Here is a 25,047-nt window from a genome sequence, read left to right as displayed (position 1 = left end):
GAGCACAAGAACATTTAAAAAGTGTAAAGGAGGACAGGCCATTCAGCTCAACATAGCCTATGAATTCTTAGACACTCAAAATGTGCTGAATATCAGTAGGGATCTGAATTTGTCTGCATTTCTATCATCATGACGCAAAAGTTACACAGCTGATATCACCAGCATGCTCCTCAAGAACTGACACATCAGACGCATCACTGTCCGAGAAAACAATCTCACAGATTATTTGGACTATCTTACAGTCCAACCTCAGTATGTGCGTCTTGGGAACTGCAGGTCTGACATTGTGGTCAGCAGCACAGGAGCGCCGCAGGGGACTGGACTTTCAGCCAACATACATCGGGCTTCCAATACAACTCAGAGTCCTGCCACGTGCAAACATTCACTGACGACACTGCTATGGTGGGCAGCATCAGGAGTGGGCAGGAGGAGGAGTACAGGAAGCTAATCAAGGACTTAAATGGTGCGACTCAAACCACCTACATCTGAACACCAGCAAAACCAAGGAGCTGGTGGTGGATTTTAGGAGGACCAGGCCCCTCATGGACCCCGTGATCAGCAGAGGGTGCAGACCTATAAATACCTGGGAGAGCAGCTGGATGATAAACTGGACTGGACTGCCAATACTGATGCTCTGTGTAAGAGAGGACAGAGCCGACTATACTTCATTAGAAGGCTGGCGTCCTTCAACATCTGCAATAAGATGCTGCAGATGTTCTATCAGACGTTGTGGCGAGCCCTCTTCTCGCGTGGTGTGCTGGGAGGCAGCATAAAGAAGAGGGACGCCTCAAACTGGTGAGGAAGGCAGGCTCTATTGTAGGCACGGAGCTGGACAGTCTGACATCCGTGGCAGAGCGACGGGCGCTGAGCAGACTCCTGTTAATCATGGAGAATCCACTGAACAGGATCATCTCCAGACAGAGGAGCAGCTTCAGAGACAGACTGCTGTCACCATCCTGCTCCACTGACAGACTGAGGAGACCCCACACTATGCGACTCTTCAATTCCACCCGGGGGGTTAAACGTTAACATTATACAAAGTTATTGTCTGTTATACCTGCATTGTTATCACTCTTTAATTCCTTTAATATTGTTCTTTATCAGTATGCTGCTGCTGGAGTATGTCAACTTTCGCCTTGGGATTAATAAAGTATCTATCTATCTAGAACTGAAAAGTCAATTTAATTCAGAACCAACTCATATTGCACACAGTTGAGATGGCTTTGTGTCAGCCCGTTTCAGCCAAATGGCCCACAATCTATCTTCTCATGTTTACATGAGGAGGATAATTGAGTCCTTTATCTCGGGAAATGGCAGCACCAAGTGCCGTACAGGAGGCTGCCCTGATAGCAGGAATATTGGAATTAAGCACGGCTTCATTTTACTTCGCCTATCACATTAGCATTCAGAACGCAGCATTCACCTGAAAATCAGAAGGCCTGAAAGCTGAGATGAATCATCCCATACTAACCTTTCACACAAACTTCAACGCTGCAACTGTCACTGCCAGCCTCATTACGTGCCTCACACACGTACAGGCCACTGTCGTCTACGCTCGCCCCTATTATCTCCAGGGTCACCAGAGAGTTATCAAAAGAAAGGTGATATTTGCCACTTGAGATGATTTCACTGCCATCTCTATACCAGGAGACTGTAATCTCTGGAGTTCCAGTTACCTGGCACTCAAACTTTTTACTCTGCCCAGGCTTCATTAACGAAAGGCTCTCAGGCTTGTGAATGAATTTCGGAGGTTCTAAAATCAAACAAAACAGATTGTGTTTAACTCAAGCCCCAATCTGAATATGTGCCAGTAGAAGAAATCTAAGAATATGAAAAAAAAGAGAGAAGTAAACCTTTCACAAAAAGGGTGGTCTTGCAGGAATCGGAGCCCACGTCATTACTGATCTTACAGATGTAATCTCCCGAGTCGGAGACCTTCACAGAAAACAGCTCCAGCAGACATGTAGTATTGTCCTTCCAGATAGAGCAAGTTGTCCCAGATATCAGCTCCTTGTTATCTTTGTACCATTTCATAGTCAGAGGCGGCGTGCCACTTACAAGAACCTTAAACTGCACTCTAGATCCTGGCAAGACATCTTTGGACTGAGGTTTCTCGGTAATGGTTGGAGGTTCTAAATTAAATTGGGGGGAAAGAGGTGTGAAAATTCAGGGGTAACTTTACTTTCAAACATTCTGCCATTTGCCTGAAGATAACAAAGAAAGAAAGAAAGAAAGAAAGAAACAATAAAGCCAACCTTTGACAATTAAAGGCCCGCTACACTGATCACTGCCCGCCTGGTTGGTGGCCAAGCAAGTGTAGCTTCCGCTGTCCGAGCTGTCAAGGCGGTTAATCTCCAAACAGGCTGCATTTTCATAAAAAGTGCACTGGTGTTTGTCACTGATGGATATCTCTTTGTCATCTTTGAACCAGATCACCGACATGGGCAGGGACCCTGATACCAGGCACTCCAAATGAGCGAATGAGCCTTTAATGCTGTCCACTGGTTTCAGTTTCCTTGTGAACGATGGCTTAATTATTTGATCTGACCAACATAAAATAACAACGTTTAGACTGCAGCTTAATACACCTAAAATAATGAAACTGTTGATCCCACTACCAACCTAGCACTGTGATGTAGGTTTTGCATGAGGCGCTGCCAGCATCATTGGATACTCTGAAGATATATTCTCCCGCATCGCTTTTGTCTGTTGAGTGAATCTTTATTGTAGATGACTTCTCTGTACTTATGATTTTATATTTCCTGCCTGAGCTCAGCTCTTTATCATCTTTGTACCAGGCAGCCTTAAGAGGCTTGGTGCCTGAAAAGCGACATTCCAGGGTAGCTGGGTCTCCAACCGTAACACTGATGGACTGCGCCTTTTCAGTGATGTTTGCAGGTTCTGTGGTAAATAAAGACATCGAGAAATCACTCGTATCTTGTGTCGTATTCAAATATAAAGCTTCGCTGGTTCCTATGCTTTAAAATGATTAATTTCCTAAAGAGTAGAGACTTCTGGGAAATCATCTACATCTGAGGTGGCCTTCCTGGACTGAGTCTGCCTGCTCCGATAATTTAGAAACACATAGTGGAAAAAGACAGAGGTAGGCCGAGCAGATGGACTGCAGCCTAAGAGAGCAGGAGGTCAGGAGCACACGCTGATACGGCGCATTGCCGCACCCGCCACACGACACACCGACTCAGGATCCCAGATTAGCACTCGATTGCAGCCATGCAATGGGTAATACCTCAGCACCACACCAGTTCAGATGAAATAGAACAGTGCAAGATTTTTTTTTATGGTGGCTGGAGTGCCAATTCTGCCAACAACCCCGAAGTTTTTCCCTGCAGGTTGCAGGGCCACATGAGGGCTGGATGCAGATTAACGTCATACCCAGGACAAGAGCAATTACAGGTTAAGGGCCTTGAGCAGCCTAAGAATGGTGTCTAAATCGAGTTACATTTGATGCTAATCGACTTATTGAAAATTGCACTTCCACTCAAGAGAGAACCTGGACTGGAGTGCTCTTTGGACTTCAGTCAGGAGGCCACCAATGTCATCTCATCATACACTCTGCTGACTGACCTTTCACAAGCACGCTAGCTGAACACTTCTGAGCTCCTGCATCATTCTTGGCCTGACAGGTATATTTGCCGGCATGAAGCGTCTCCACATCGGTCATGTAGAGAGTAGCCACCCCATCCTCAAATGTCATTTGTATGTTGTCACTCTCCATGACTTCATTGTCATCTTTTATCCACGACACCGTGATTGGTAGCGAGCCTTTAACGACGCTCTGTAACGTAATCACACTTCCCACAAGACAGCTAACGTTTTCGATCTTCTCTATAAAGGATGGAGGATCTGGTGGAGCAGGAAATGCAGACACAAAAGTTACATTATTGAGCAATTCTGAGCCTTGAAAAAAGAACAAAAGCCTCGGCAGGAGCCACTCGCGACCCCGCCTTACCAACCTTTCAGTGTCACATCGCAGTCACAGGATGCCGTGCCTACGTCATTAGATACCGTGCACTGGTACTTGCCAATGTCTGCTGCGTCACACTTGAGAATGTGAAGGCTAACGGTTCCATTCTGGGACATTATCTTATATTTTTTGCTACTTCTGACAGGCTTATTATCTCTGTACCATACTGAGTCAAAGGGAGCCGTGCCAGTCACTTCGCCTTGCAAAACAACATCGGTGCCTTTGACCACTTCCATGGATTCAAGCACCTTTTGAAAAGAGGGAGGTTCTAGAACAAAAAAGGAGATTTTTTTTTTTTAAGTATATGGATGTTTGACTATCCTTACCTCCACCGGAAAGACACATGACATGAAACTGGTACCTTTAACAATAACCAGGCTGTTACAGCGGTCAGTGCCAGCATCATTATACGCCTCACAAATGTAGTCCCCACTCTCTTCAACGCTGGCATTGAAAATATGCAGGGAGGCTACATCTTCTGTAAAAGACATTTGGTATGTGTCCCCGGCACTGATCTCACTCTCGTTCTTCAGCCATTTAATTTGGATTTCTGGAGTGCCAGTTACTTTACATTCCAGGTGAACTGACGAGCCCGTCATTAAAAGTTTGGAGGCGTCCAGTTTCTTGGTGAAAGTTGGTGGCTCTGTGTGTTGAAAGAGCAGCCATATGAGATTAGAAACACTTGCAAAAAAGAACAGAGTTAAGAGACCAGAAAGAAGAAAAGAAAGGAAGCATAAGAAGAAAAGAGTAGCTGCACCTTTTACAAATAAGACAGCGGTGCACGAGACCTTGCCAGCATCGTTGCTGACTTGGCAGGTGTATTTCCCTGAATCCAAAGGTTTCACAGAATGGAGCTCCAGAAAACTGGAAAGGCTTTCTTTTCTGATGAAGCACGCCCCACCAGTGATCACCTCGTTGTCTTCCTTGAACCATTTGATAGACATTGGAGGGGTTCCTCTAAAAGCACTCTTCAAAATGACGGTGGAGCCAGGGATCACATCTTGTGACTCCGGTTTAAGAGTGAACACAGGAGGTTCTAAAGATTTAGTCAGGAAAAGAAAAAGAGTTTGAGCATTAAGGTGAATGAAAAACTTTCAAAAGACTTCTCCACTATGCAAGACTAAGTCTAAGAATAAGGAACAAACATGCATGGAACCCATTGGATCCAATAGAAGTTGCCCTTTGGCATTATGTTCCCCTAACTTCTAATTCACAATCTTTACAAAGACATGGCAAAGTTTTGCGGCCTCTCCCCACACTCCATGCTTGGGGTTCAAAGGAGTTCATCCATGTCACCTTCAGTCAGGGCCACAGCTACCTTAATTTACGGTTTATTAAAAGAAAATGGGCTCCTTTCTCCTTTGATGAAGGACTCAGGAAGATCACTTCTCACGGTGACCAAGGAGCACGCCTGCCAAAAATCACAATAAGCTTTTGGTTGGCTATTGTTCCTTCCATCCTTCCTTCTCCATGGCTCTTAAGGCTTAGCTGCGGCCCTGCCTACGGTGTACTTACACGAATAAATATGCCAGTTATTAATATAAGATTTGATGCAAAGAGATGACTAAAGCTGTAAAAAAAAAATAGGAAGTGAGTTAGAGACGGCGAAAGGGAAAGCGCATTGAACTGTGCAGCCAAACCTTTTACAGTCACGCTTCCGGTCGTTTCTTTGCTTCCAGCAGCATTCGCAGCACGGCACGTGTAACTGCCAGCATCGGATGCCTCTAAATGACTGATGTTCAAGGATGCTGTGTTCTCTCTGAAAGCCGGCTGGTACTTAGCATCAGCTGATATCTCTTGTTCATCTTTAAACCAGGACACCGTCATGGGCTGCGAACCAGAAACTCGGCATTCCATGCTCACGGTAGAACCTACAACTCCATCCACTTTGCGAAGTGGTTTCGTAAAAGTCGGTGGAACAATCCGATCTGTTTGATAACAAGGATGACAAGAGAGCTCTTAAAAGAAAAGGCAGTGGTCAAACCGCTAGAGCAAAAACATGAGGCAAGTGATCCAGTGAGAAGCAGAGAAAGGTCTGCATGTGTTACTGACCTAAAACCATGACATTTGAAGAACAGCGGTCACTGCCAACATTGTTTGCCACCTCAATGGTATAGTCGCCACTATCCACTTTCTCAGCTGAAAAGATTTTTAGAGTGGCCACATTCTCCTTAAAGCTCATTTTATACTTGCGGCTGGACGTGATCTCTCTTCTGTCCTTGAACCATTTAATTTGAAGCTCTGGACTGCCCTCTATGGTACACTCCAAAGTTGCAGGGTCACCTGCTGTCACGCTGATCGAGGTGGTTTTCTCAACTATTTTTGCAGGTTCTACAAAGAGATGTGACATGACTTGTTTAGGAAGATGAAACATTTTTGGACAGTTCTGTGTCTGCTGGAACGCACTATGAAAAAATTACAATGGCACATTCACTTTGAAAACCTGCCATTAAATAACGAAGGAACAAAAAAGGGCAGACTTGCTTATTTACTCCACAGAGTGTTCTTCAGCGAGGAGAGTTTCCTAAGGTTCATATTTATTGTCACTCTCTTCATTGTAAAAGATTATATACAAAATCCAGTTGGGCAGATAAATCTAAAATGTCACGCCCATTGGAAACACAATATTTCATGTTACTTTATTCTGTCAGCGGGCAATCACTAATAGTTTTCACATTTTTAGGCCCGGTTTTTCTGGCCACCGTAGGTTAAATAAATAGAATAAACTAAAAGGGTTATCCAAAATGAGGAAAACCCACACCGAAGGGCATGGAAGGGTAAAAGAATAAGCAGAGTTTTTCGTGGCGGCGGGTTTTCAGGCGAAAGAGTTTCACACCTCCTGTTCTCACATTTGCTCCTTTACTGTTCACATTGAGAAACACCCAAAACTGTTAAAAATCAGACATGTGGAATAAGTGACTGCTGTGATGTGAGATTTTGCATACAAGTTGATAAATATTTTATATGTGTTTATTTGTAATTTAGGCAACGCAATGTAATATTAGTGTTACATTAGTGAGAAGCATTCATGTTTACCCCCCTTTACGACCGAGTCTCTTTGAATTTTATGACAGAGTTGTAAACAAGCTTAGCTAATGTTTCTCTGAATCCCCATGAGAAGGCCAGGTTGCCCAACTGCCAAGCTTTACCTTAACATATGGTTTTGGTGGACGGCAGGTGTGAAGGTGTTCCGTCACTCCATTGGTCTGAAGTATAGCTGTTTGGAATTGGCTTGTATCAGAAGCCTTTAAGTACCACGATGCCCTATTGGCTGTAGGGGTTGGACTGAACATCAATAAATTTACTTGGTTAACCTCACATTCTCTCTTACTAACATCTGACGAAGGAGCATCTCTCCCTCTTACCAAACTGATTAACTGAAAGGACAACACAATGGAGAGCAGAGCTCGGCAGCCATTTTGAGACAGGCATGCGGCCTGTTCTGAAGAAAGCTGACCACAAATGAGAGACGTTAAGTAACAAACAAGTCTGTGTGCTGCCTGAAACTATACATCGCCATTTAATCAGGTTGTATAGTTGCCAATATTGAAATGTACTTTGCATATTGTTATTATTTATGAACATTACCAATAATACATTGTTTAAATTGTAACTTAACTCCTGCTTGTCTTTTACTACACCTAACTGCCTGAGGTTATAGATGTAGGAGGGAAGGTGGAGAGAAGTTATATATTATAATACCTTATAAACTGTGGTAAGTCTGTGAGATTTGAGGTGTTCTGAGAAAGGCTACATATTAATAATACAAAAGGGGAAAGTAGAGAAAAATATTACTCTACCAGGACAAAACAGGGACCAAGAGGTGTGGTAGAGAGTGGCACTTTAGGGACCTTCAAACCTCAATTAGATGGGCAATTGGTGAGATTGTTGGGCTGCTTTGGTCAAGTTGTTCTAATATTCTAAAAATCCTGTATACTGCCCGGATGGGCACACTGACAACTTCACTATGAGTTTCAAGTTTTTGTGTTAAACATCGTTTCCCAATTACTGAATATTTTTTTCTCTAATTGACCTCAATGTCATTATTATTAGTTTACTCCGTTCATCGTTAATTGTCATTATTAGGATACAAGTAAGGGAGGATTCTCCTGTGATGAGTCAGGGTCTCCAGGGATTGTTATGAGTGAAAGAAGAGAACTGGGAGATAATAATGTCAAACAAGAATCGCAGTAAAGCAGGGCAAAACGAAAAATACCCGAGTTAACAAAATACTGAGGCAAACCAACAGATCAAAGTCTAAGGTAAGAGAAGAGAACAAAGACTCGAAACACAGACTAGCATTTGGCGTACTTGAAATGCAGATTACCACTAAAGAACGTGAGGATATCCAACCGAGGAATGATGCTACACGGAGATGTCTTTGAGTTTATAGCAGAACTTCCATAAAGGCTGACAATCGTGGTCACGAGACATGGCAGCATTAAAAATAAACTAAATAAACATAAGTAGTTTGCTCCCTCAATTGTATCCTAATAATGAGAATTAACAAAGAGAAGAGCTGGGCAGACGATACTGAATGATGACAAGCTGCAACTACTAAAGAGTCCGAGTCGGACCCACTAACGCGCTCTTTAGGAAACAGAAGTTGATAAAATGGCCAAAACACCAATCTTCAAAAACACACTAAACTACCCCTAATGTAACATACAATAAACGTCTGGTCCAGTCTAATAAGAAATAACAAAGCCAGTTCTGTCATTTCTACATAACAACTGGGTCCTAATTAGGTGTGAAGTTGAAACAGACAAACCTGGACCCACACAGGGTCCTTAGGACTTCTGCTGGGTGCCTGTCAATGACTTACAAAGCTAACCAATTTGATGGGTAGTAGTAACATGGCATAGTAGGTGTGGCATTTTCAAAATCTTTTTGTAATAAAATACATGCTGGGGTGTTTCTGAATGTGCAGATGAAACTTAGACGGAGAGGCTAGTAAATGAAATGAAATAAAGATTTGTGATGACGGAAGTAAGTAACATCCAGTTGTGAAACTGATAGGACTGAAAAGCAAATAGCGGCCACGGTGCCCGGCTTGAGCAGGTGCTGCAGATGCATGGCTGTTCATATTCTGCTTTATTTCATTTCCCAGTGCCCAGACATCGACAGTTTTTTAAAGAAATGGGCACTGGCCCTGAAACGCACCATTTAAAAAGAGGCAAGTTCAGAGAATGGATGGGCGGCTGACAGAACTAAGGAACAACAATGTCCTCTCATGCTTGTTTTTTTTTTTGTAGACTCCATTTATTTGAACTAATTTCGTTTTTCATGATTTGCTAGGTTCTGGTATTTTATTCAGAAAAACAATACTAACCTTTTACCAGCAATGATGCCTCACACTTTTGCAATCCTGCATCATTTTCTGCTTGGCATGTGTATTTCCCACTATGACTAATCTGAACAGCATTAATCTGTAAGGTGGCAACCCCATTTTGGAAGGACATGCTGATTTTATCATCTGAGGACACTAATTCCTTATCCTTGAGCCACTTGATTGATATTGGCACAGAGCCTTTGACGGTGCCTTGCAGCTTAACAGAACTTCCCACAATTGTAGAAAGGTTCTCGATCTTCTTAACGAAGGCTGGGGGCTCTAGATATTAAAGAGAAATATACTTATATATGACAAGAGAAAGAAAAAAAAAACCTCTTGAGGATGTGGACCCTGACAGGCTACACTTACTGACCTTTGACCTTGGCAGTCGAAGCACAAGAACTCTTGCCCACTTCGTTAGCCACTGTACACTGGTAATCCCCTGCATCAGTTGTTTCAAATGAACAAATTTCCAGCCTGGCAATGGCATCCTCATAATGTATTTTGTGTTTTTTGTCAGCCTTGATTGGCTTTTTGTCCTTAAACCAGCTCACTTCAAAGGGGGCTGTGCCAGCAATGTGACATTCAAGGGTGGTACTGGCCCCCCTGACAACTTCTTGAGGTTCTAATTCTTTCTTGAAAGATGGAGGCTCTAAAGAGAGATGGTAAAACAAATGACACACGAAATGAAGGTTGCATGGCCAGCCTCACCTGCAATGAGGCACAAAGAAGGACGAGGAACTAACCTTTCACCGTCACCTGAGTGCCACAGCTCTCGCAGCCAGCTTCGTTTAGTACTTCACATGTGTAAATGCCACCGTCGTCCATGGTGACGCTAGTTTTTTCTAAAACTGCCAGGCCCTCGGCAAATGTGCATCTGCATCGATCACTTGCACTGAGCTCCATGTCGTTCTTGAACCAGGTGACATGAAGCTCAGGGGAACCCTTAACAGAGCACTGCAGCCGAGCCACCGATCCCTGCTTCCACAGAACCTTTGGCTCCAGCTTCTTTACAAAAGATGGAGGCTCTACAAAAACAGGTTGAAGACCATTCATTCATTTGAGCCATAGCGCCAGAACATGTGAAACCTTCAAGCATGCTTGCCACAGTAAGAAGAAGCAGTAGCAGCATGCCAAGAGGAATCTGTGCATTTACTCTACTATAAGAAGACATTTTAAGAAGAAAGACATCAAGATACAGAAGAGGCAGCTGCAGATACAGCCTTGTACATCATGCTTACCTCGTACCATCACCGAAGCAGAACAGCTGCTGCTTCCAGCATCATTGGATGCTGTGCAAACGTAAGTTGCAGAATCTTTCATCTTGGCATTTGGCATTTCAAGGATTGCCATTTTATCTTCAAATATGATTTTATAGTCCAGACTCAGATGGATCTTTTTCCCATCTCTGCTCCAAGAGACAGTCACTCCAGTGTCCTCGTCCACTTGGCATTCAAGACGAATGGCTTGGCCCACTGCCACAGTCTGAGACTCAATGCATTTTATGAACTTCGGCTTGTCGATCACCTGTAGCTCAGCGCTACACAAATCAGTTCCAAAGCCATTGGTGGCCTTGCAAGAATACAGGCCCTTGTCGGAGAGCTGAAGGCTGCGAATCTCAAGAATGTGCACGTTTCTATCGACTGAGATGTTTACATTTCCACCCACAGGAATATCAAGACTGTCTTTCTGCCATACGATATTTAGTGGAGGTGAGCCGGTCACAACGCACTGAAGTCTTGCTGGCTTCCCCACAAACAAAGTCATCGACTCTGGCTTAGTAACAAACAAAGGTGGGGAAACTTCTAAAAAAAAGAAACAAAATAAAAGAAGGAAATCATACCAATCAAAAATGATTTCAAAACCCGCAAAGCCATATAATCAGAGACACAGCTTAGTGGTCAAGTGACCATCCCGATGTTGTGTAAGAACGCAAAGACGATCCCAAGAAGAGAAGGTTTATAAGAAGATCTAGAGGAAGACAGTTAAGAAGACTTATTAAAATCAAAAAGAGTTTGAAAGCCAATGGTGTAAAGAAAGAAATTATAAGAAATAAAATACAAAAATAAAAAAGTAGACTTTTAGAGGAAAGAAGACCAAATAACATGGAAAATCAGTCAGAAAATCTGCTGCCGACTCACAAAGCTAACCACCACCTGAAAGGTTCCCTGACTGCTCTCCTCAGAGGCTGCGTTCCCTTTAACTCTTTTAGGGTTAATTATTTTTACTTCCTTTTGTCCCAGGGCTGAATATTTTTCCAAAAAACCCAGTTTTCTAAAAAGAACACAAAGCAATGGTTTAACGCATAAATCGACCTAAAATTGTCATGTTCATGTAAGCATAGTGACGTTCACAACTTATTACAGAGTCGAGCGGCTGCTAATCCATTGTGTCCACCAGCAGGCCACATCGTTTGGTGAAGTCCAGTTGCCAGCTCGCCTCCCATAGATCGACGTCGGCGTAGTCCTCCCAGGGCGAACGTTATCGTAGGCCCGTCAGCTGCCTAAGCACGTCCAGCACTATGATCAGCTGGGGACCGCTCAGCCGATGCAGGCACCTGACTTTCGTTTTCAATCTCCAGATCACTTTTATTAAAATCGGAGTTCAATAAGTCAGAGTCCGATTCAGCAATAATGCACAATAATAAATAAAAATAAAATGCAGAGAGTCTTTCGATTTGTGCATTTGCTTCGCTTTCTCGCCTGATGCCTGATGCCATTCTAGACGCTGCTTACTCTACGCTACTCATGCACACGTAGGGCTTCAACGTGTCTAACAGTCCTTTGAGCAAAGAGGGGTCTGCCTTTAATGTAATAGTGAGTTTTATCAGCATTTACAGCTTTCTTTCACTCTCTGCCCTGATATCCATTCTCAACCCCTTGTGTCGACAAAAGTCAACATCCGTCCTAAAAGAGTTAAAATAACCAGATGGACTGCCATTCAGTTCAAACCAGCGGAACAGAGGAAAGCAAAGAAAATCTGTGGTCACTGTCGTAGGTAGAAAACCTTATCTCATCACTTAGAGGGGGCACAGAAAGGTGTTGAGGTCAGTTACCTAGAAGGTCCATCTCCAGGCTGACAGCCATTAAAGGGAGCCGTTTCTGAGCACCATAAAATACACGGTGATGGTTACAATAAACATTTCTGGATTTCCATACAAAAGCATCGCTGTTATCCTTTAAAATGCAGAAGAAGGTTCTTTAATGCAAACTATGTTCTTCCACTGAAAAGGAAAATGAGATGCACCCTCCCTTTGCACCCATATTAGCTGTACAGAGAAATATCCACAGTCTACCGCTGTGTAATGTAATGGCCATGTTCCAAAATGTTGTCATTAATGGAACTTAAGGCCTTTACTTACGGGGAGGAGTTTATAGGAATGGTAGATTTATTTATTATCCTCTAGTGTCAATGATCTAAAGGAACACATCATCGATATCCAAGAAACTCCACTCATGGAACAAAACTATCTCTGTGGTGGAACAAGGGGCAAAATTCCTCCATATGAAATGGGTTGGGGGCAAATATAACAAGCTAATAATAAAGTACAAATGGTAAAGAAGGTAGGATCCTAGCAAAAAAAAAAAAATCAAGAGGGGACCCTTCCATGCAAAGCCAGCTCAAGCAGTGGAGTGCCGGGCCTTAAATGCACCTTTTACAAATTTGCTCCCGATTTGTACAAACTGGCCAGACATACCACCACAGAAAGGACCATGGAACAGTTCTGGCTGGCGGCCTAAGAAAATAGAAGAAGATGGCCATTTGTATATTGAGCTGGAGGAGACCAGCAAAGAGAGAGTGGCCTAATCTGATACCTGATGTTCTTCTTTATAATTACTCCCACAGCCCCAAAAACTTCTTATCCTATCATAGTTTCCTCCAAAATTTTGTAAAGCAACAAGAGATTGTGAGGCGATGACAAAACTAAACATTTGTGACTCAGTAACACTGTGCGGAGAGAGTTCATTTTTCAGACTGGTGAATGGCCAGCCCCTGACTTAGGGGTAAGCATTTCACAATTACCAACCACACAGTACCACAGACCCGTTATCTCTGTGTTAATCTGAATCATAAAGTATGCCAAAACAACAACATACACTATAGTTTGACCAAATACTCATCAAAAGAGTCGAGGGATGAAGAGACTCATAAGAGAGGAGGCCCTCATAAGAAAACATATGCAATTTTATCAGAAAATTACCCATTAGAGAAATAGGCAAAACACAGCTACAGGCCTACATTGAAATATTCGTGTAAAATAGGAAAATTAATCATCGGTAAGCACTTTCAGGAATATACCCATAAGCACATGAGAAACAATTCATAGGCAGAGGTTACGATTGATATTACGCAGTTTTCAGAGCCAGTAAAATTAACTTTAGGCACAACATGATTGTATCATGAAATGACTAAAACTAAATTATTTTCTAAGATGACTATGAAAATGGAGTAAATGCTCAAGTGATAGCAGAGCCAGCTTACTCACCCAACTTCATTCCATTTGTAGGTCCCAGTAAAAAGAACTGGAGCTGAGACGCTGGGTGTAAAATGACAGCAACCAGGAAAAAAGGCTGACTTACCGATGACAGTCAGGAAGGATGAGCAGCTCTCACTGCCGTGCTGATTGGACGCTTTGCAGGTGTATTCGCCACTGTCCACCACTAGGGGCTTGAGGAAATCCAGTGAAGACGTGTAGTGTCTGTTGATTATCTTGTACTTATCACTGTCATGGATTTCAGTGCCAGCTCTATACCATTTAAAGGTGACATGAGGGGACACTTCAATCTCACACTCAAACCTTCCAGGGTTGCCTACGGTGATCTCAAGTGGTTGGAGTTTTTTCTTGAATACTGGAGGAGCTAAACAAAGGGGGAAAAAAAAGTGTTTTGTTTAGTTTTGTGAATCAAACAGAAAGGTCATTGGTTAACAATACAGTACATCATAATTAACCGGAACGGGTAGGAGTGAGGAAGCAAACAGTAGTAGTCCAGGGAGTGACTGCAAAAAGAAATGGTGCATTTGAAAGGTTAGAAGGAAAGAAACCATCTTCATTTTCAAATGAAATGAAGACTCAGCCAATGAGGCACACAGTTGAAATGTGATGTCTGAAGAAGCATGCAAAACAGTCACTGGCGTCAGGTGAAAATTATGTGCAGAATGAAGAAGATGGTGAAAATGATAAACGATGAAAAGTAACATTAAATGATCGGGTGATCATAGAAATAAAAAGACAAAGAACACAAGACAGCAAACGTGAAATGCGAAACAGTGGAACGGAACGAAAGCAGTGAAGTGGATATGGGGATGAAGGTTAAGGGAAAGTCCCATTACGGACAAATGGGTACACCGGTGGAACAGGAATCTGAGATGAGGCAGGGTCTTGAATATGAGGACGAAGCCTTGGGAGATCAAATCCAAAGATTAACACAGGGAGGAAGGAAGGAAGGAAAGAAGGAAAAGGGTCGGGATTTGAGACCAGAGTGCATGTCAAGGAAGACCGAGGACTGTTAAATGGTTAGTCGGGTCTAAGGAAGTCATCCAGGTCTTGGGATGGGTTTGAAAGGATAAACTCAGTTAGAGGTTAAGCTCGGGTGTGAGATTAGAGGTAGGTAATACTGATATCCCCATAATCCAACCTCTTAAAACAACTGTGAGTTTCGATGAGGTGCTGGTCTTTCCGGCTTCATTCACCGCTTCACAGATATATTCCCCTTCATGCTTCTCTTTGGTTGCTTTCTTGATTACTAAAGTGTAAGTGTCTCGGTCTTTTAAACATTTGAACTCTTTTCCTGAGGTAATGATTTTGCTATTGAAAAGCCAGTTCACCTTCTTTGCACTGGTTATGACTACGCTAAGGTGAACATCTTCGTTTTCATCTACTTCAACATCCCCCAGTCTCTTACTTATGAGGGGATAGTCTTCGGTAACCTGTTCTACGCTGGTAGACACTACTGTCTCTTCCATTATTACCTCCTCTCTCCTCTGTCTTTCTAAGAGGACCTCTGTTTGTTGATCAGAAGGGATGGACGCGGGAGGAACGCCTGTGGTGATCAGGGCCGCCCCCACATCTCGTTGTCGAGCTTTTCCTGTCGTCGTTTTCACCTGCTGAACTGAGATCACCTCTTGAAAATCAGTCTTGGATTCCGAGGTGAATTTGACCACATGGGTTTGCTGACTTTTGACAAAAGAATCAGTTGACTCCTGCAGCATCGTGAGCTCTTCTGACGTGGCTGTCTGGAATGACGGCAAAGTCTGGGTCTTCAGAGAAGCTGACTCGGTCCTTGCTTTTGGAAGGTCTCTGGCGCTCTCGCCGATGTGAATAACCTGCACTACTGGCGATACCATTTCTTTGAAAGGAGTGCTGCTGACACGCAACTTCTGCGGTCTGTCAATCTCCACAATCCCTGGCTGTTCGGAAGACAGAATGTGCTGCTCCTGGTGAATGATGGAATAGAAAGCTGCCTGCACTTCACTTTTTATATCGGCGGTCTGAGGATAGTGTCCTTCAAAGGTCAAGGTTACTTCCATTGGTGGGGAGCTGCTAGTCGTAATGAGATACGTGTACATCGTGTACTTTGGCTCTCTGCAAACCTTTACCTCCTTAACTCCGACATCTTCTACACCACCCACCACATCTGCCAAAAGTAATAACTGCTCAGTGGTAACGGTAGATTCCAAGGCATTCTTCAACTGAGTTCTCATATTCAAGCTGAACGTTTTCGGGGTCTGCACTGCAAAAGTAAGTTCCTTTGGAAGGAAGCTGTTGCTGTCAGTTTCATGCGCCTGCAAGACTCCTTTTGGTTGCCTTTGAACTGCAAGCACTGTCGATTCTGACTTGACTATGTCCACTGAATGCTCTCCAAGTATAATTTGTTTCTCCTCCGTGGACATAGGGAGTCGGACAGACTGGCCCTCTTGAATGCAGGCGGCAAAGTCTTGCTCTGCTGCTTCTAACGCGGTCGTACTCTCGGTGGAAACTGCTCTTTCTTCAACATGAATTGGCTCGGTTGGGATTTTGGGCTCATATTTTGCCTCGCAAGCAGCTTTTTCAATCCCTGAAAATGCGTCTGCGTGGCCTTCTTCCAAAGTTCGATTCTCCACCGTGGTGGACACCTGCATAATATTCCAGCGGTCCTCTTTTTGCACCAGAGCTCGCTGTTGTTTGACCTCACTGGCAAAGGGAATTTCCTTAGGCAGCAGAACTTTCTCGGTGATTATCTGTAGGCAGGTCTGTGGAAAAGGTTCAGTCCTGTATACGGACGTTAGACCGGTCACGGTTAAGTCAAGCTCTGTGGAAACATCCGACGAAAGTTCCCTTATCTCTTCAGCCATCACAGCTTGTCGGCGGGTCTTCTCCAGCTTTTGTACAGCATTTCTGCTCTCGGGCTTCTCAAAAGTAAGGATGCCTTCTTTGGGCAAGACATGTTCTGTCATGACAGACTGCACATGCATGGCAGCTGGAAGCTCCTTGGCAGGCTGAATTGAAAATGAACTTTGCTCCGCAGAAAAAGGTGACGTGACTTCATTTGAAACCAATCTCTGGTCATCGGAAATCAGCGAATGCAGTAAGGTGGGACTTTTTCGATGTTTCGCCTGCTCTTCCATTGGGACGTCAAAACTAAACATGTCTTCTTTTGGTAAGGTGCGCTGATCCCGCTTGACCTGCAAGTGCAAGACCTGGGGCTTCTCTTTGTGTGACTGCACAGACACAGCACTGTCCAAACCCGGGATCTCTTCTGTGCGCTCAGCCGCAAGTGGCCGCTTTTCTTCTGTGATCAATGCAGATTTCGAATGGGAATCTGCCGCTACTGATGCCTGCTGCCCTGTTGGCATTTCTAGATGGAACAGACATTCCTTTGGAAGAGTTATTTGGGAATCGGTCACCGGCATTAACAAGGGCTTTGGCAGTTCCTTTTTTGCACTGGCTTCCATAGCGGAATCACGGGTGGCTAACGGTGAGGTGTGTGCCTCGGTAATTTCCTTCTTCTCAGTGGAGACTGGCGTGTACAGCAACTTCACTCCTTCTTTTATGTGGTTAACTCTTTCTTCTGGAGGTTTAGTCATAGTGAACATTTCTTCTTTCGGAAGTTGCAGCTTCCCTTCCACATGATGGCTATATATGACGTGCTTCGGTTCTGACTTTGCCACAGCTTGTGTGAGCCGAGTGCCAGGGTGAGTTTCTTCCCTAACACTCATTAATGGCACCTGTTCCTCGGCCACAAAGGACAAGAGCTTTGCGGGCTTCTCTTTCACTGATTCTAACTCGAGTACATCTGGGCTTTGCAGCCTCTCGCAGTGTTCCTCTGTCAGCCCATGGCTTTCCTGAACTGTAGTCGTAAAGGCTGCAGCGTGCAGTTGTCTCATCAGTGGAACAAATGACTGGGGCATCACGTCAGTGGCTGCAACCACAACGCTCTCCTCGATGTCGTGCGACTGTAGTATAGCCGCCTGATGTGTAGGAATATCCTCCTTGTGCAGCGTAGCCGCCGAGACCGATACTTCCCTCATCGTGTCCACTTGTTCACTGTGAATAGCTTGATGGGTTTCAGTGCCAATCGTGTAAACCATGTGACGGCCTGGCCGCACATCGCCGGGAAGGTTTACCATGTACAAGCGCGACTCAGTGGCTTGGTCACTTTCGGACACTTTGTAGGTCTTCTGTTTCTGCACCACTTTGTGTTCCTTGTGTCGAGAAACAGCAATGGTGTCACTAAACACCAGCAGTTCAGCACTGCAGGTGGCCTCCCCGGAAGAGTTAAATGCTCGGCAAGTGTAAAGACCGCTGTCTTCCTTTTGAGCTCGGTTCACGATCAAATATCCCGATCCATCTGGGTGGTGCACAGTGCTGAAGTAGACACTGGCTTGAACCTGGAAGCTGCCTTTCAGCCACTGGACCTCAGGCATTGGAGTCCCAGTCACTCGATATTCAAATTTAGCTGGACTTCCAACTCTACACTGTACGGGCTCAATGTCTCGGATGAAGCAAGGCGGCTGTCCGCTAACTTTGCGTACTTCCTCGATCTCCACTTTGTGCTCCACCTCCGTTGAGGAGGATTCTGTGATGACTCGAATTTCCTTTGACTTGACTTCTAAGAACGCAGTGCAAGATGTCTGCCCGTAGGCGTTGCTGGTGAGACAGGAGTACTCCCCGCGGTCTTCAGGCTCAACGCTGCCGATGATCAGCGTATGCTCCTCGTTTTGTTGGAGGAATCGGTGCTTAGCTGAAGGAGTCAACTTGATTCCGTTATGAAACCATTGCACTTTGGGTTTGGGGATGCCCGTTATTGTAACCGAAAACCTAGCCTCCTCGCCTACACTCAGCGAAGCGTGACCAATCTGCTTAAGGAAAACTGGCGCTTTCTCCTTTTCCCTGGCCTTCTCTAGTGTACTGGAGTAAATCTTAGGCTCTGGCTTGAGTTCAAATGTTTTCTTTTTATCTGACAGCCGAAGACCAGTGCTGTAAGTTTCCTGAGTTTCTTCTTCTGCTGTCGTGATAGCCAAGCTAGAAATCTCTGTATAAAAAATAATAAAGTCAAAGATTTACTAAACACATACGCTTGCATTTTTAACAGCCACAGTAAAACACGGAGGTGAAGTGTGATAAAGAACCTCCAAAGAAAAAGACAAAAATAAAAAAAAGCATTTCAGTGAGGAGCTTTAAAGAAGGACAATGTCACCCAGGATATTTTTCCATATGTGCTTTGACATTTTTATTGAAAATGCAGTTTTACAAGGCAATACACAGCAAACAAAAAACACTGACATTGTGCATTTGAATGTCTGAGGCAACACACACTTAGTCGGAAATGACCAAGTTCTGCCAAACAATATTGACCAGCACTTCAGCATCTCATTCATTATCACAGCGTTTAGAGACTGGGTGCTACTCTTGTCCCGCCATTATTTGATTTTTTGAACTTTCCTCATATGGCCGTGTAAGTAAATAATTGATAGCCTTTGACCACACAGGAAACTGTGCTTACATTTCAACCTGCTGATTTCATGGACGTTCAAGCATCACATCAGAAAAGGCCTTCATAGGCCTGACGGGTCATGGGAGCCCCTTGGTATCATCTCTGTGAAGCGTCACGTCATTTTCTAACCTGCTTAATCCTGGGTTGGGGGCACTGGAGCCTATATCAGCAAGCACAAGGCAGGAACAAAACCCGGGCAGGACACCGGTTCATCGCAGGGTGACCCCCGTAAAACGTGCACACAAAAAACTCCTAAACCTAAGACAAGTGGTCTAAAAATGGATGCGTTCATATAATTTCCTCACATTAAAAGATTAAGGAAATGGGTTGAGAGGAAAAAAAAAAAAGTGGCTCATTTGGCATTTCCCATTCTTTATAAGGTACGTAAAAATGCATCAAGCTAAAAACTCTCAAAAAAGTAAACTTGTGTGCTTCAAATTTGGCTTCTGGCAAAAACAGTCACTTAATAGGAAGTAATTATTAAAGAAGTCCGATGCCATCCCAAAAATTTAAACACGATAAAATGCCTAAAACATCATGCATTTGCACATGTTACACGTGACACAACCTTCTCAATCCCACTTGATCCAAGTTAGAGTGGCAGGCGCAAGTCTAGAAACGGCCCTAGACAGGGCGCCAGTTCAGGGCCCACATTCACACTGGGTCAGGTTAGAGGTGCCAGTTAGCCGAACATACGTAGGGCACAAAGACACGGTGCCAACTGCACACAAAACAAGGACTGGGCAGCAGGATCTGGGAAACAGTGATGCCTAAATGCTGCCCTGATGCATTGGCATGTACAGTACATGTGAAAGATGACTATTTAAGGTTTGGGTGGCACAGTGGTCACAGCTCTTGCTTTACAGGTCCAGTAACTCAGGATTGGGGCTTCCCCTCTCATCCTAACCACAAGCGTGAGGTTGAATCGATGTGAGTGTGTGACTCGAGTGTTCTCTATGATGACTGACACGCCACCCAGGGTTGGCTTCTGCCCGATAACAATCTGCTCCCAGAATGCACCCTGGCTCTCAGTAACCTTCTGATGGAGAAAGCAGGTTCAGAAAAAAGATGGCTGTTTAAGCTCTCTCTTTTTTCAATACATGTTGTGACTGCAATGTACTCAAGGATGCCTTGCATTGCCTCTACGGAGTGAAGGAAGGTATTGATTAAGTAATCGTACAGTTCATTAAATCATCAGAGGATTATTGAAAATCCCCTGAATTGAAGGGCAGCAGAAAGTACATTAGCAATGAAGACATGTCTACTCTTGGCTTCTTTGAGTGTATTTGGACCCATGATCAAGCAGACCCAATTATTATTACTCATAATATCATCCGTCCATCCCTTTCCCAACCCGATATATATCCTAACTTCAGGGTCACGGGGGTCTGCTGGAGCCAATCCCTGCCATCACAGGGCGCAAGGCAGGAAACAAACCCGGGCAGGGCGCTAGCCCACCACAGGGCATCATAATATGATTATTGCATTCATTTTCTGAACTTACTCTCTGTTTCATTGTATTGCAATGAGCGGTGGTGTTCAATCCCAGCACCACTGAACGACAAGGTTAGAACCAATCCTTGACAGGATACCAGTCTATCTATCACAGGCCCAAACACATAACTACTCTTATCAAACAAATTTAGAGTTATCATTTCACTTTCCTGACATGGGTGGGATGCGAGAAGAAACTAAACAAACCCACGTAAACGGCGCCACGGAATGGGCAGAACACACCCAGCTATGAAAATGAACCTGTGACCTGTCTAACTAGCCAAGCTAACTGGGGGCCACTGGCATCACTGGTACTGCTAGGGGCAATTCAATTACGGAAGAGTAAAAACACGCACACACCTCTGCTTAAAATTTAAAACCAAGATCAGGCTCACCTTCACCATTAGCTATGGCCCGTTCTTACCAAGGTTAAACATAATGCCCTTACACTTAACAGTCATGGTTCCGACTGAACGCAAACTGTAAAATATTACTAAGAAGCTCTGTAATCTGGGAGAACAGCATCACTGTTAGAATACTGTGTAGGACTGTACATACGTACAAATATACAGCACATACACATGCAAGCTGAGCGACTCTCTTTCAGGGACCAATTTGTGGGGACACCAAAGGAAAAAGGGCCTCACACGGTCACTAATGGAGTTTCTGCTTCCACCCTTGAAGGTGAAGACTAACACCACCTCTGCTCTAACGCCTGCTCCTGCCCTTCTGGCCAAGACGGCATGAAAGGGACCACCGGCAGTCATCCATTACAAACCGATAGCTCAATGAGACACATCATGTCAGCTGAATAGCCTTTTTTCAATCATGACGCCTTCACAAAACCATTACATTCATTCAATTCAATCGGATACTCCACTCTCCTCACATTTTGCTTTGAGATATATAAACAGCGACCTAACCTAATGGGACGTCATCTGAGCCGACCTCTGGCCCCTTCACTTCCAGTCCTGCTACCGTCATCACCCGAGTGTAACAAAGCCCTGGAGAAAACACTACGTGTCCATCAAGCCAGGCCTACAACTCAAATAACCTTACGACTACGACGACGACGACGAAACAGGGCTGCCTATGGAGCTCCTTCTCTTTTAAATGGCTTTTATTCTTTTAAAGACTGGCGACTATATATATTAAATATTTAATGACTATATAATATAATAGTTAATAATAACTATGTATATATACAGTAAATACTTCTATACATTTGTGTGTGGGCGTATAAGAAAGAGAAAGCAGCACTATAAAAAGCACTATATAAAATAATTTCAGTTAAATTGCATATATATAAATTGTTCACATATGTATATATCATTCTGAAATACACAAAGCACTTTAGGCTTAAAACATATGAAACCCTCCTTAGACTACAAACATCGCCTATGTTCATTGGGAAATTAATCAAAATCATTATACAAGACTCATCAGTTGTAAAGGAAAACCATTTTTCCTGTACAGGGAATGGAAAAAGGCCTTAAAAACAGTAATTACACAACATTCTATGTATTTTATTTGCACTCAGCATTTACAAAAAGCAAAAAACTCCATTCAGCAACTTTTTAAACATGAATAGAAAAAAAAACAAACAAAATAAGCGTAAAAACGTTGTTCGTTTTCACACATCACCATCAGTCAGTCAGCCAGTCAGTCATTTCTCAACCCGCTATATGCTAACGCCGTCATTTATCCCACTGAAATCTGCAAATACCCAAAAGACTAAATGAAAACTGAAGCGTTGCACACAACACAACACACCTCCATTGCAGGAATACCTGAAGCGTTATTTCGGAAAGCGCTGTAATAATTCATGCTTTAAACGTTTATCGCCTTTTCCATTTTCCACCCACCTTAATTTCCCAAATAAAGAATTTCGCTTACAAATGAACGTGGAGGCCGCCAGCTTAATTGATTTTTCGGCTTCTATTCAGACACGATTCCAAGAGCAGCTTAAGTAACGTTTACTCGGCACGCTGTCGAGGCTGAGCCAACTTTGTTTGTAACAACGCATTTAAATTGTCCTGTGTCCCCCTTGCCAGCACTAGGGATGATCAAGTGATAGCCGCCGGACTCCGTCTCTTGTATAATATAGCGCCCTGTGTCAATCACCCTGTTATCTTTATACCATGTTGCACTTGGCTTCGGCATGCCATTCATTACACATTGAAGCACCACTGAGGAGCCTGTGGCTGCGGTTACATCCAAAAGTGGTTTCAGGCATTTTGGTGAGGTCTCTGTGACCTGAAACTGGAACGAGCAAGACTCGGACTCTTTCGCTTTAAACTCAATCTGCTCTTCTTTAGACGGTTCGGAGAACATGTCAATGTTAATGCTGACACATTTATCACCTTGCTGCTCATCGTCATGGTCTGTCATGGCTATGAGCTTTACAGACTTCTGAGAGTTCTTCGCTTCACGATCAAATTCAAATTCCAGTTCGATTTCCGAGGGCTGACTGCCCACAACTAAGTCGAACTGTTGAGCTTGCTGTCTGCCACCACCCACGATTACGGCTCCTTTTTCCGCCACGTGGTTGGATATGCTTAAGAAGGCTTTACAAGTTGTTTCTCCTGCAGGGTTCACTGCTTTACACATGTACATGCCACTATCGTAACTGCACACACTTCGAACTTTAAGAATGTGGCTGTCGTTCTTGGAAGAATAAATGTACTTCCTACCATCCTTTGGGATAGGAACAGTATCCTTAAACCAGACCACCTTTGGAAGAGGAACACCTGCAAGTGAGCACTCAAAGACAGCATCCATACCGTCTGGCACCTCGAGATCAAAAATTGGGTTGATAAATCGGGGCGGCATCTCTGTGACTTCAAAGGCAATTTTAAGTTCATCACTTTCCTGAGTTACAAAATCAACGGTGTTTTCATCAAAAAGACTTGGTAGGACATCCAAAGAGATAATCATGCTTTTGTTGTCAGGGCTAAATTCTGGAATGGTGACAATTTTGATCTGCTTTTCAAATTCTTTCACTTCATTCTCATCCAGCTCTACTTCCAATAAGATCTCTTGAGGAGATGGGGACCTCGAGGTGATGTCTTCTTCGACATCAAACTCTATTACATGCTGATGTGTAACCGCAGGGGGTGCAGCCATTACTTTTGCATCCTGGGAAACAACTTCTACCATCGCAACGCTTCTTGCTTCTCCAATTGCATTTATCGCTTCACAAAGGTACTCCCCTTCATCTGACCTGCTCACAACTTGAATCTCCAAACTGCACACATCACCTTCTCGTTCAATTTTCTGCCTATGGTCCGACGACAAGAGAACGTTATTTCTATACCATTGTACCTCGGGTGATGGAATTCCTGTCACTTCCACAAAAAACGTCAATATGCCCCTTTCATAAACTCTCCTCTTAGACAATGGCTTCATGAATGCAGGAGGAATTCCTTGGACTTTATGTTCCATATCTAGAGGAGAACCAAAGGCCCCAGAACTTCTCCCCTCGGTCACTGAGCTTCGTTCTTCTGCGCTTAAAGTAAGTGGCGTTGTTTCAATGCCCTCATCTTCGGGCGAGCGGAAGATTTTGGGTGGAGAAAACAACCTGTCAAGCATCACTCCAGATGAGGGTCTTTTTGATTCAACGGGTGAGAACGAGTATTGAGGAGGAGTTACATAGCCTTCAGGGGTTCCACAAGGAGTATGAAAGGAGTCTGCAGATTTTACTGCAATAGGATTGTCAGTTGAGGATGGTGTGTAGAAACGTTCCAGCTCTGCCACTTCATCACTACAGGTGCTGCTTATTTCAATGGACATCTCAGACTCTGGAGAAAGGGAACGGCTAAATTCAGGCTGCTGATTGTAATAATCATACACCGCACTGAAGGTTACTTCCTCTACCTCGAGGGAACTGATGCCCGGTTCAGGTGAACTCTTTTCTCCGGGTGTGCCCTCCAGGTGTACGACACTCTGCTTTTGACCGGCTGACATCAAATAGTCTGTTAAAGAGAAGCTGCTCTCTTCTTGCTTCTCCGATGCTTTATTGTTTGTCTGCAAAATCTGAGCTGAGACAGCTTTGTGCATCTCACACTCCTCCATGACTTCCTCCTTATTTTCCGATATTGGCTTATCTCTAATTTCCAAGATATTTTCAATGCCACTTCCTTTGTTAGCAACCATTGGCTTAGGATATTCCCTTAAAGAAGGTACACTTTCTAGAAATTTCTGTGAAGTTACAGGCACCGTGGTGGAATCCTGTGAATGGTATTCAACGATTCCTTCATTTT

General features: G+C 43.9%; 2 protein-coding genes across 2 annotated transcripts in view; one reads left to right on the top strand and one right to left on the bottom strand.

Annotated features, from left to right (window-relative positions):
* Nucleotides 1-1,427, top strand: part of LOC120530681 (titin-like) — a 53,022-nt gene extending 51,595 nt beyond the window's left edge. Inside the window, exon 85 of the mRNA XM_039755102.1 lies at nucleotides 1,318-1,427. Coding sequence (XP_039611036.1) covers nucleotides 1,318-1,427 — 110 coding nt within the window. The remainder of the gene's footprint in view (nucleotides 1-1,317) is intronic.
* The window catches only part of LOC120530680 (titin-like), a 71,757-nt gene continuing 48,133 nt past the window's right edge, over nucleotides 1,424-25,047 (bottom strand). Inside the window, exons 21-37 of the mRNA XM_039755101.1 lie at nucleotides 22,837-24,985; nucleotides 14,954-18,829; nucleotides 13,898-14,176; nucleotides 10,559-11,122; nucleotides 10,064-10,345; nucleotides 9,691-9,969; nucleotides 9,318-9,596; nucleotides 6,038-6,316; nucleotides 5,626-5,913; nucleotides 4,743-5,021; nucleotides 4,347-4,628; nucleotides 3,975-4,253; nucleotides 3,586-3,864; nucleotides 2,623-2,901; nucleotides 2,256-2,543; nucleotides 1,854-2,132; nucleotides 1,424-1,753 (exon numbers count right to left, since the gene is read on the bottom strand). Of these exons, the coding sequence (XP_039611035.1) occupies nucleotides 1,467-1,753; nucleotides 1,854-2,132; nucleotides 2,256-2,543; nucleotides 2,623-2,901; nucleotides 3,586-3,864; nucleotides 3,975-4,253; nucleotides 4,347-4,628; nucleotides 4,743-5,021; nucleotides 5,626-5,913; nucleotides 6,038-6,316; nucleotides 9,318-9,596; nucleotides 9,691-9,969; nucleotides 10,064-10,345; nucleotides 10,559-11,122; nucleotides 13,898-14,176; nucleotides 14,954-18,829; nucleotides 22,837-24,985 (10,527 nt within the window). The 3' untranslated portion in view covers nucleotides 1,424-1,466. The remainder of the gene's footprint in view (nucleotides 1,754-1,853; nucleotides 2,133-2,255; nucleotides 2,544-2,622; nucleotides 2,902-3,585; nucleotides 3,865-3,974; nucleotides 4,254-4,346; nucleotides 4,629-4,742; nucleotides 5,022-5,625; nucleotides 5,914-6,037; nucleotides 6,317-9,317; nucleotides 9,597-9,690; nucleotides 9,970-10,063; nucleotides 10,346-10,558; nucleotides 11,123-13,897; nucleotides 14,177-14,953; nucleotides 18,830-22,836; nucleotides 24,986-25,047) is intronic.

Source organism: Polypterus senegalus, chromosome 6, assembly GCF_016835505.1.
Source record: "Polypterus senegalus isolate Bchr_013 chromosome 6, ASM1683550v1, whole genome shotgun sequence".
In the NCBI taxonomy this organism is placed as follows: Eukaryota; Metazoa; Chordata; class Cladistia; order Polypteriformes; family Polypteridae; genus Polypterus; species Polypterus senegalus.
The sequence above is the reverse complement of the archived record's forward strand: the minus strand, read 5'-3'. Positions and strand labels throughout refer to the sequence as shown.